This window comes from Sander vitreus, chromosome 12, assembly GCF_031162955.1.
Source record: "Sander vitreus isolate 19-12246 chromosome 12, sanVit1, whole genome shotgun sequence".
Taxonomy (NCBI): Eukaryota; Metazoa; Chordata; class Actinopteri; order Perciformes; family Percidae; genus Sander; species Sander vitreus.
Genome location: NC_135866.1, coordinates 21,766,087 through 21,779,179, shown reverse-complemented (window position 1 = coordinate 21,779,179; position 13,093 = coordinate 21,766,087). Strand labels below are relative to the sequence as shown.

The 13,093-nt window shown below is 41.1% G+C and overlaps 1 protein-coding gene across 1 annotated transcript in view; it reads right to left on the bottom strand.

Moving 5' to 3' along the window:
• The window catches only part of LOC144526313 (vertebrate ancient opsin-like), a 51,945-nt gene that overhangs the window by 15,687 nt on the left and 23,165 nt on the right, over positions 1–13,093 (bottom strand). The window contains exon 3 of the mRNA XM_078263721.1: positions 755–988. Coding sequence (XP_078119847.1) covers positions 755–988 — 234 coding nt within the window. The remainder of the gene's footprint in view (positions 1–754; positions 989–13,093) is intronic.

The window sequence follows — 13,093 nt, the reverse complement described above, 5'->3', positions numbered from 1 at the left end:
TTAACATTTCCTATTAAAGAAAACAACATTTTCTATTGAAGAAAAGAGAGAAAATAAATATTTGTGTGTGCTGTAAAGTGGTTAGAAAAAATGAAATCGGTATTGGCTGGCCTAACTCAAAGAAAATCGGAATCGGCCTAGAAAGTTGTAATCGGTGCATCTCTAGATCCTACACATTCTGCACAAGAGCAGATAAGGTCATTTCACTTTTGAGATTTTTCTTTTTTCTTTATTGCGCTTTAATTGGTTTTGAAGTGGGTGGGACTCAGTGAGAACAAGGTGATGTCACATATTTCTCCTCACTCAGTATTGGCCTTCTTAAAATGTGTCCCCCTCAACAGTGTAGTTGATTAGCTCTGAGGTAAGCTTTGTACAGTCACATTTACCTGGGCTTAGTGAACAGCTCTTTTGCATTTCCCTTTTTACTGACAGGCTGGAGATAGCAAGGCAACTTTATTTTTACAGCACATTTCAGCAACAAGGCAATTAAAAGAAATAAAAACAGGCTAAAATATAGTAAGATACAAATACAAGAATAAAAGTTTCAGTGCAGTGTAAGAAATTAATAATAATTTTATTTGATAGGTTGTAGGGACAGGTTTGGGAGGAGAGAGGGAGGTGTTTTACTTTCTAAACTTCGAATTTGAGGTACCGGTACCAGGAATAAAAGTGAACAGTACCCAACCCAAGATGGCCTTTGCCTGCTGCTTTGTGACAGCAGGCAATGTCCATAAAGACTCACTCACTCTCTCACCTGTTTATTCATGAAGACATAGATGACTGGGTTGATGAACGTGCTCGTCTTGGCCAGGAGTGAGGGGATGATGCTTGCCACGGGTGTGACGAGGCCCGGCGGCCCAAAGGTGGCCATCAGGGCCATGATGCCGTACGGCAGCCAGCACAATAGGTAGCAGATCACCATGATCGCCACCATGAGTAACACTCGCTGCTCACGTTTCCTGCTCAACGATTCATTGATCCGGCGCACCTGGAGACAGTGAGGGAAAGGGCGAGAAGAGGATTATTACTAGGACTGTGTGTGTAGGTAGGTAGGTAGGTAGATAGATAGATAGATAGATAGATAGATAGATAGATAGATATCTATCTCAAACACACATAGTTTTTTCCAATATCGTGCAGGCCTAGTAGGGTCCATTGGTCCCCCCACTTTATGCCCCTGAACCGATTTTTATCTAACCTGTTACCTTACAAAATAATGTGGTATAAAATGCTCTTTGGCCCTGGAAATAAAACTTCATTAGCATTGCCACTGTGAGTAGTTGGCTAGACATGCTTACATTTGCATCTTGTGTTCGATCCAACAAATGGACTAATTTAATCTGTTCCTTGAACTTTTGCTCTTGTGTTTTTGGATTTGGAAAAACTGTTTATTTACAAGTTATCTCTCTTACCCCCATGGGCAAAGCTCAAACATTAGGAAAAAACTAAGGCTTGAAAGAACTGCTGTGCCTAGTTGTTGCTGAACTCTGATTGGACAATTGCTGATTGGGGGAGGGGGTTAGTGAATGGTGAATTACGGCAAAGAGTGGAGATAGGTCCATCACACTGACGCCAGTGGGACCTTTTGGGAAATTGTTTTGACTCCGTCTGCCATCAAATCTCTAACTTGGCAGGACAAAAAGTCCAATAAACAAGCTCATGAGGAAATAATTAGATTTTGGCGGGTTTGCTTGAATGAGTCCTGTGTAAACTCCAAACAAACCAAAAACAAAAATAACTTTAGAATTCAACAACAGCCAATATGTCCATAAACTGCTACATATCCTGCCAAGAGCTGAGTGACAGTTCAGTGCTATCTATATGTAGTCCTGATAAATGGGGTACACTTACACACATTATTGTCTTTTTACTGCCTTCTTCTTTCATACTTATTTAACTGAAAAAGTCACCGATCATTTTGGCTTAGAAACGTTTCAATTTTACTTCCAGTTTGGCTCTGTTCCCACCCTGTAGACTTTCTCACTTTGTCAGCTCTGGAGAATAGGTGGCTAATAGCTTACATCTTGGCTCTGATTAAATAAATGAAGTGGCAGAGATCACAGACAAATTGAGGAAATGGAGAGTAAGAGTGTATAGAGCTAGCTAACCAATTGACTGCCCTTGCAGAGAAACTGTTTCATATGCTAAACAGCACTCCCCAAAGCCAAAATTAATGTGTGTGTGTGTAATGTGTAATGTATGTGTCGTGTCTATGTGACGGCACATATCTGTTGCAGTCTTTTGTCAAAACGATAAGATTACAAGCTTGGTAATGAGCATCAAAATAATATATTTAGTGATGGAGAACATTATGTTGCACTAAGCAGGCGATGAACTGAGAGCAGCCCCTTTCTGTTTAGCTCTGCATCTTGACCGTTTGAAATAGAGCTGTAAATCATGGGCAGTAGTCCAATGCGGCACTGATGCTCAGTGTGGATAGACAAGTGTAAAAGAGTTTGTCAAAAACCGTTTGATGGGAAATGTTTGTCAGGAGAGAATATCTTCACAGCACGACAGAAGGAGCATAATCTCCTTTGGAGTCCCTGGCGGGCTGTCAGTTATTCAGACAGATCATCTGGCCAGTGTGCTGCATGTAAAAATCAATTTGCCAGAAATGCCTTTAGCTACTGAAGCAGTTGTTGATCACTTGCAGCTGGTTAAGTTGAGTAAGAAGTCAGCAGTCAAGGATGGTATAAAAGAGAGCAGTCAATAACATAAAAGTGAATCTCCGCAACCACAAGACCTTGAGTATACAGTCACAAATGTGCACAAAACATTTTGGTGGGGCCGATAGTATGCAAAGACAGGCAGGGCTTCAGACTAAGACACACTCATCGTCCGCACGTGCTGTTGCACAGTGCTGTTACCATGTTTCGGGGAAAATCATGATGGTGCAATCCATAATACATTTACGAGTGGTGATCTGCAGCCAAAGATCATCCATTTTGTTTGCTAAAGACCGTACATTGGCGGAGAAAATGCTGCGTAGTGATAGCTGATAAGGACCTACTACTCTAAAATCAGGCCTATTATCATGGGATTATTTCTGATGCATTTTGGGTGTTGTGGGATAATGTTTTTATCATGAAACGATAAACTGAGGCATTTGTATGATAATTATTACAGTGCTACACAAAGCACTACACAAAGATGTGTACAACAGTGAAAGTGTGTTTTGTCTTCTGCCTAAACGCTTGAATGAGAGTGTTTACTGCTACAGACTTTTTTTCTCTCCCAGATGACACTAAAGTTGACATTAAGAACCTACTTTCAATATGTGTCTGTCATGTTTTGCCTGTGGGAGAAGTCACTCTGGGGTCTTGTGCTGTCACACTGTCATCTACTGTAGAAATGTCTTGTCTGTGAGCAAAGCCATCTATTCTAATCACAGCATGTCACTTGTAAGAGGATGAATAACGGTGTGTGAAGCGAGGGAGACGCGTAAACTGTGAGAAATTTGACAGTACCCTTTTACTGTACGCAATTAGCTGTTCATGTTGAATTTTGAGTGTCAGACAAATATTTTTCTGCATTCTGGTGATTTTTAAGCATCACTTTATGGTGGAAATAACATGTCATTTATGTAAAGAAACACAAAATTCAGGTGGCAGTTGACAATTCAAAATATAAAAATATAATGCAATAAGGCTGTCAGGCATCCTCAGGCAATTAACATTTTTCATCTATTATCCCTTCTGAGTCTACACACATGTAGGCATGATTTACTTTTCTTGTCTTTCTTTTGGGGAAGTAACCTTATTTTAAAAGTGCATGTTCAAACATGTGTCATGTTGAATGCTAGTCTCACATTTCCAGACCTTCCTCCACAGCGCTGCAGAGGAGGGTCTGGCTAGTCCACACAGCATTCCAGGATGGGAGAAAAACATGCTCTGGTTTATTGCCATTTCTTTAAACCAATCACAGTCGTCTTGGGTGGTGCTAAGTGCCGGACGGAACCACAGTGCCGCTGCAAAATAGCCTCGGGAAGGAACTTGTTTTGGTGGAACACGTTGTGGCATTTGTTTATGATACATAATCAATTTTAGTTTATAAATCCCTTTTAATAGCTCCGATGTTCAAAACTCTTTTCGTATTCAAAACATATCCCAAACATCTGTTCTGAGTCTTGGAGAATAAAGTTGTTATATTTTGAGAACATTTTTTGTAAATAAAGTCACAATTAAATGAGAATAAAGTCACGATATTTCAAGAATTAATCTACCTTCCCTATAGTCTGTTGTGATCTAAATTATAGCTTTGCTGATATGGTAGTATCCCCTTCAGACCCTCTGACCGACAGAACACCATTTAAGGCAAAGTTTAAGCAACTGTGCGCTGCTCTTCATCAGACGTGGACAACCAAAACACTTCTAATAAATCTCACCATTGTGTGGCTTGTTGTACATACAAATGTTAATTTTACCACCTCCCGATAAAGTGCAGCTCACAGATGCTTCCCCAAGCTTTTCAGTGGTAAGCACACGCAGCGACACGGCCAGAGGAAAGACGCCATGCTGCAGACTCCACTCCAAACATTTTACAAGTCAAAGAAACTGGAGAAGCATATGCAATTACTATCAAAGTAGTAGACAATTTTAGGTAATCAGAAAAGTGGTAGGGACATATCCCTAATGTCTCTACCATAAATGACACCCATGCTGACGGACAACAGCGTTTACATTTTAATTTTGGTGGTCAAAATGATTGCTGGGGACAATTCAGTAGTCGCTGAATATTGGTAGGTATGTCTGGTATGTCTCGACCAAATGTTACGTCCTTGAGTGAATGGTGAAATCAGTTCCTGTATAAATCTAACCATTAAGCACTGGACAGATATGAAGTGAGCACTTTTTGAGCCATATACTGTACTTTTTGAAGAGATTTAAAACAAAAAAATTTATTATTCTTTGCCAAATGAAGAAGGAAGGTTATTCCACCCTGGAGAGGCAGACAGAAGCAGAGCCAAAAGAAGTGATGACCAGGTAACAGAGGAAAATGTAGCAGGTACTGTAGTGGCAGAATTTAGAGCACTGGATGGGCTGCATCTGCTACAGGATGCAGCTTCATTATTATTAGCCTTGTTCAAGGAGGGAATAGTTGAAGGACATGCTAGAATTGGGGGAATGATTGATTCAGTTTAAAAGAATATTTCAGCGGTCTGACTACAGTTGGTGCTGCAGCGGTCAAGGCGGGGGATAATTAAAGTTTGAGCAACGAGCTGAGCAGAGGCCTGGGTGCTCTGAAAGCTCAGATTTGATGTTTTTTTTTGGCGAGAGTGGTTGTGGCTGCATTGTGGGCTTTGTATGACAGTTCCTTGTCTAGAATCAAGTCAGGGCCCCTGCAGGCTTCTGGCAGAAGTTGTTCTAGCCTTGTCAGTGGTGATAGAAAAGTCTATCAGAGGGGGAAACGTGCCACAGAGCCCTAACATCCATCCTATCATTTTTTTAGTATTGTTAGTTTTCAAGAAGAATAGTTCAACCCCCATATTGGGCATATTCTGTAGCCTATATACAGTATATTGAATTACACACTGGCTGAAGTTGAAAAGAAGAAATGAAATGCTTTGATTGCCAGCCAAAAATGAAACCTTGTTCTTGCTTAATTCAGCAATCTCTGAATGGCACACATTTATCTTAAACTTAAATGTTTTAATTTCCTGAGCTGAAGCTGATGGACACATGTAGCGATAATCTTTCTTACATTTAGGTATATTAGTTCTAATTGTCGTGCTGATGCCGCCGCACCAACTTTTCAAAAACCACATGAACGCTTCACATACCGTAGGCATAAATATGTCACTCTCAAAGCTTGCTCACCCGTTACTCCCGTTATTTCCTTACAAGCAATGTAGCATTGTATCATGTACCAAGGCTATTATTTTAAGTCAAATACTGTAGTCTGACTTCTTCCAAGATTGATTTTAAGAATGAAAATTGTATTGTGTTATGCTAATATAATCTGATGACCTAATCTAACCTTAGTTGAGGGGGGTATCTTTTCAACTTTCTTAGCTCAAGTTGAGTGTTTTGTTGGTTTTCGTAGCAGGATCAGGGCAAATTGTAATTCTTTATATGATACGTGGCCAGCAGGCATGTGTGAGGACCCCATTGCCCTCCAGCATGTTCCAAATACACACAAAATTGGTCTGCAGGTGAATGGAGAAAACAGACTGACAGCAGTACTCAAGCAAGGCAGAAATAACTCCCAACTCTGACTCCTTCAGTTTAAGAAACTGCTCTGACAAGAACTGTAAAGTCATCATATACTAAACTGTTTCCACACACCCTACAATACTCACTCTATATTTCTGCTTTGTTATCAGCTCTTTACTTTTTTTTGTTTTATTTATCCAAGTCCAGATTGTTCCTCCAGATGTCAAAACTTCTGTTTCTCTCACTTCATCAAAATATGTCCTGGCTCCAACTGTCTTTTCTTTCGGTTTGTTCACTGATATCTATAATTGTATCCTAAAAAAATCAGATTGAAGCAATAGGCAATGATAGCATTTAACACACAAAAGCGCTTCTAAACCAGGGAGTTACACGCAGATAACAGAAAAAACACACCTAGGCACCCAGACAACTAGTCAGCCAGAGAGCGCGCGCACACACACACACACACACACACACACACACACACACACACTAGCACGCTCTTAAGTGTTCCTAAGTAATCCACATAATCAGTTAATTTGGAGTCTTCAGGCCAGCTAACTGGATTACAGGGATGTAGTGGGGGGCTGCCGAAAATTACCTCAGCCGTGAGAGTTTGGAGGCAGTCAGTAACTCCTACACCTTCCCCAGCTGCTGCCTGCTCTCAGCAGCATCAGACACTGGCTATTAGACTGTCAGATTGGTGGTGGCGGCGATGTGACAAAACGCAGTACAGACAATGGTTTGAGAACAGCCAGAGGAAGATGGAGGGGGTGTGGAACTAGTGAGATATAATTGAGAGAGGTTGTTTGGGAGGTGAAAGCGTACGGGAGGGAATAGTGCAGCAGAGAGAAAAGAGAGGGGAGAGGGGAGAGGGGAGAGGGGAGATTGAAAATCACAAAGGCGGAGAAATGGAGGCATGTAGAACTGCATGCAGGTAGATTTATTACGGATATGTTAATGGAGACTCCTGTGAGTCCAATTTATTAATGGCAATCAGAAGACTGAAGTTCCCCTCTCACATGTTGGCCAGTTGTTGTGTGAGTTTGCCCCACGCTGTAATCAGCAAGCGAGCCTTCCAGCTTGGCCAACACTCACCTCGCTGGAAAGAAATGTGTGGCAGCTGCAGCCATGTTTACCTGGCTAGTTTGACAAACATGCACACACACAACATTAAAAGATGAGGGTGTGATGTACGTGCACTCAGCTAAGCAAGCTGAACAAATAACCTTCTCCGACTGTCTCCTTTAAGCGCACCTAGAGACTCGGAGACCCAAGGTAAATCATTCGAAGCAATTAGTATATTTTTGCGAGAATGCACCGTCGACACTCGTGAAACTCCTGGGAGAGGCGAGCTGGAACAGCTTTGCAACACACCACCACCTCAACCAGGAAAGAAAGATTAGAAGCAGATTTCTGAGTGCACTTAATAAATTCTGACTTTGTATGTCCTATCTTTCACAAAAACCTTTTTCCCTTTTCCAAGTCTAAGTCAGCTGCATCTAACTTTGAAAAGCTGAGAGCCAAAAACTTATCTTGTGACTGTTGAACGTGACTAAAGTTATGAAGAGGGTTAGGGTTAGAGTAATAGTAGATTGCGGGCAAATCCCTTTTTAAAGGTTATTTAATGAGTAAGAAACTTCTGAACTTAGGCCACGGCTCTTGAGTTTTGGCAACTCACCCTCATAAAAACTGATTCCTCATAACGGTTTCTTCACCATTATCAATACCATCATTCAATAAACACGAGCATATCATATGTCACTATCCAAACACCCCCGACTTCTGGCTTCTGACTGAAAGCCAGGGCTCCAGTAAAAGTGGCTCATTTTGTTTCAGGCGTCGCTGTAATTGCAGAATATTCTAGTTAATATTACTTATTAAAGTTTAAAAAGTAAAACGTTGGTGTTTGTTAGGAAGATTCCTCTGTATGATCTTTCTGCCGTCGGCAGGGCTGTGACAGCTGAAACTGCACCACGACATCAAAGCGAAGTCGGATCCTGGCACCAGAACATGATCGCCTCAGAAAGCTACATCCTCACTTTTCACCCTTCCATCACAACCCCCCTCCACCCCCACCCCACCCGCTCTGTCAGAAAGGGGGAAAAGTGCAGTCACCGAAACCAAATGTTAAACTAATGCTAAAAGTCACATCAAAACATGTCAGCGATTGTGTAAGTGACAGATCTCTGAAGTTACTTGAAGTGGATGAGGGGGGCAATCAGCTGTACAAAACTCCAGTCTATACTGACTGTGCTTTGGGGCTCACACACACACACACACACACACACACACACACACACACACACACACACACACAGAGACTGATACAGAAATATAATCGGATGTATACATCCACTTTGCATGCAATATAGTCTCAAGAACCTTTTTATATTAAAAATAGAGGCCACGATATGAAAAACAAACAGTCAACTCAAACACATGATTTTCACATTTAAAAACACCTGGGCACCCAGACAATTAGTCAGACAGTACACACACACACACACACACACACACACACACACACACACACACACACACACACCGCCCAGAAGGGAAAATAAATACAGTAGGCGCTGCACTTTCGACTGGCTTGTTTTGCCTTAGCTTTCCAGCTCCTGAGTCGGCCCGGTTGTTCTGCCAGCGCAGTTGTTGGCCACTCAGCATGATTGATCACAGGATTTGTGTCTGCCGCATTAGTCCTAGACTCCACCAGCCTCCTGTGGCCTGCCAAACACTATGCCTGCCTGTCCCCCATCAAAGGGCCTCTCTCAGCAAGAATCCTCAACGCTCTGCTGAGTCTCTTTACAAACACTCACTGCCCCCCCCTCCCCCCCAACCTTTCCATATCCCCATGCTCGTTCCCTCCACTTGCTCAATCTCTTCCCCCCTCGCCGCCACATCGAGGTGTCTGCAAGCTTGCGCAGAAAATGAACACGATTGTAACTTTAATTGGATGAGGGAGAGTCAAGTAAATGTGTTGAGCGCTGGGGAATAAGCATCACCAGCTGCTTTCTACAGACAAAGAACTTGTAAAGGAGGGAATTGGAAATCAAATTCAGGGTGAGGCTCTGGTGGGCTGCTGGGGGAATTCAGGAGCAGATGTAGTAAATGCAAGGTTGGTGCGGATTCTTGTGTGTTTAGGTACGCTGAGATGTGCCAGGACATCATTTTCATTTGGAATAACACTCTAGCTACGGGTGAGGGGAGCACTGTGGAGGCAAAATGGAATTGACTTGTTGAACTATAGACCTAAAGGACTTTTTTTCTCAGATTGCTTTTGGTTACGTCTGAAGATCCTGCCTCTGGAGTTCTAAAGGGATTCGAGATTGAGGGGTGGGGGGTAATCGGGAGACCAATGTTCTCATCTGATGTCAGAAGTCTTTATATAGTTCACCAAATACAAAGAACAAATTAATTATATTTGCTGGCTGTGGCAAGGTGTTGAAGATAAGTTCATGACAGCCCTAACACATTCCTGCTTTCAGCAAACACAAGTGACATATTTGACATCAAGAAAGCCTCACATCCTGATTCTAAAATATTCAGTATGAATCTCTAAATTAAAGAAACTAACCCCAGCAAAATGTAAATTTAATTTCTTTGGGCAAAATGTCACTACACTGAACTAAATTGAGCCCTTGAAGGCTTTTATGTTTTGGAAGAGATTGTGTTAAATTCCAATTCAAATGCTCATTTGTTGGGTTTGAGAGTTGGGCTCAAACTCACTGTCACAAGCTTGGACTGATACAGACATATACACTGACACAAAGACAGATTTAAAATCATGCAATTGGTTAATGGACTCACTCAGAGCTTCACCGGTAAATTGAATAAACTACAGAAATTCTTAAACAGCTAGTGCCGTAAATTGCACAGAGCCTCCATATGCATCTTGAATGTTGCCATTTGTTATACAACAGTGGTGTGAAATGAGAAAACTGGCTTCCTAGACTTCTCTAAATGTAGGCTGTCTGTAAACTTCAGGCTTTTTTTTGACAGTGCAGAGGCATCTCTTCATGTGTTCCATCTATATTCACACCCAAACTTCCAAAGATGCACAAGACAGAAGTTTTGCAGCAGCTAGCAAACTTCGAAGCAAGCTTCCAAGGATGCCCTTGGCACCTAATTAATAGTGTTTCCAGTGCAATGACGGCAAAACCGAAATGGCTTGTACTATTAGGATTTTCCTTAAATATGCAAAATATATTCTTTAAGTGTGGTTATAAAACACAGCAGGACATAAGGGACATTTCAGGGATTTAGCTTGGCAATGTCATTACTTTTGGGAGCTCACAATTCCCATAATGCAACTCGGCAGCATCTTTTGTTAGACCCTGATGACATAATCATTTTAAGACATTACAGTATATAAGACATTTTACAAAATGCTTTCTGTACAGATTTTCATGTACCATTTCATGTGTGTTGTATAATGTTACTCCCTCACCTGTGCATATTCAAGCACATACACACACAGATGCAGAATAAGACTGTTATGTGTTTCATCAGTTAACGGCTCATCACTTAGCTGTGTCCTGGATCTGCCTAAAACACCAACACACACACACACACACACACACACACACACACACACACACACACACACACACACACACACACACACACACACACACACACACACACACACACCCCCTTAGGATTTCCCTCTGTATTGTTTGAAACACATTCAAGATTATTGATTGTCCCAGTATGGCTCCAGTTTAACATTCCAACAGCAAATTCATTAACCATATGAATATTTAATCTGCTATAGAAGAGGGAAAAAAGCAATTAGCCATGATGCAATGCTACAGATGTGAAGATTTACATTTTCTCCAGCCTCAGGTTTACGAAAAATGTTCAATGTTTCAGTGGTGTATTTTAATTTAAGGCCCTCTCTAGTGCAAACATGACCTTACGGCTTCCATTTATTCCATATTGTAATATGCCATCTCCTGTACCACTTGGTTATCGTCATTAATGAGATACAACATGCAAAGAGTGAAAAAAATCTTTTTAAAGCTGAATTATTTATATGCTGTTAGTGTGATAATCACATCATCATTTACACAGTATCTTGTCTTACACTAAGTCAGATATTCAGGAGTCCTCCTGAATAGGGTAGCAAAATTCCGGGAATTTTCAAAGTTGGAAACTTTCCATGGGAATTAACAGGAATATATATGGGAATTCATGGGAATAAACTGGATATTTTTAATATTGCTTGTTATAATACTGTTAGTCTATAACGGGGCACTTACATGTAGTTGAATGTGCTCCCTATAATCGTCAATGACATGCACACACGCAGTAATCAGCATAGGCTACTACATACTTGCCAACATTTAGTTTTTAACAGCAGTTTTTTTTTTCTTTTTTTGGGGGGGTTATACATAACCCATTGCTAATAACCTATGTGTGTTAATTGTATAGCCCACTTGTTCTTGATAGGCTGGACAGCGCTGATTGTCAGCTTAGCACACACATAACCATAACCATTGTAAATCAAAGGCAGCATGGTAGCTACCTTCATATGTTAAGCTAAAGGTCAATGGTTTGGGCTACTACTTAGCCTAGTGCAGGGCTATTGAGGCCACACCCACTGCACAGATCAGTTCTAGAATCCAACATTCTACAGCAGATTGAAGCTGGTTGAAGACCGATTGAAGACAGTACTGCATTTGAGCTACTGACGAATAACTCAACATTTGTATTCACTGTATATGCCTGTCGGCTTATTATAAAACAAAATGTTTATATTTGTTTGTATAAGATGGAGTTTGTATGAATTATCCAACATTTCCAGTTGATTCTTGTAAATTCCCATAATTTCCCATTCATTTCCTTTTATTCCCATGTAAGTTTCCAAATTGGAATGTTTCCAAAATTTCCCAGCTTAACTTTCCATGGAAAGTTTCTGGAAATTCACCGAAAAATGTCTGCCCCTTTGCAACCCTACTCCTGAATGACGAAGAGTTACTGAGTTTCCTCTTAAGACTTAAGGCTCCTAATTGAACTGAGAACACTACAAACAGTTTTTTGATTATTGGGAGTCTTTAGCAGAAATCTACTTTTCCATAAGCATACAGCGTGTATTAGGGAGGCCTGGGTGCACACATGTAAATAGGTCAGGAGGAACCCACTCAAAGCGATAATATATCTGTGGCTGCTGCCCCATTTCCGATACAGAATCCTCAAGAGGTGTGTTAGATTATCCTTAGGAGAAACGCAGATGGGGCAGAGCCGGTGCAAGCACACACTGTCATAACAGCGAGCAGCTATCCTCAATAAACCTTTGTCCATATAGTAAAGAATGACTGCTATAATTTTAAGGAACGCATCACTGTTCATCACTGCTTGGCTGGATGAATCATTGTGAATGTATGTGTCTCAGCCAACAGTGAAATGCTGTTGCATTTTACAGACGACTGCAGAGGCTGGCAGTGTCAGATGAGAGACTGTGTCACATTCAAATGCCCTAATTAGGCCATTGCTTACTGGGTCAGGATGGACAAAGAGCCCAGGATATGAGCAAAGAGAGAAACAATGGCCACCATACATACAGTACTTTTTTCACATACACAAAAGAAAAAAAATAGAGGCTTCTTATTTTAAGCTATTTATTGGCAACTATTAGTTTTGTCAGATGAAAACCATTGCCTCAGGGTTTTTATCACCTATATTGAATTAATTCCTTTAGTCAGCCAAATTAAATATAAATGTCCTCTGCACGCAATTGTCTGTACAATCTAGGTTCAGCCAAAGACGGCTCCTTAAGGCGACACAACGCTTCAGGTTTGTTTTCAGAAAGACCAACAGATTGCCGAGCCCTTGGCTCGGCTTGAGAGCTACACAAGTAAATGACGTATCATTTTTTGATTTAATCAAATCACATCACTTCATTTTCGGGCACAACTATAATAAGACTGCTTTCA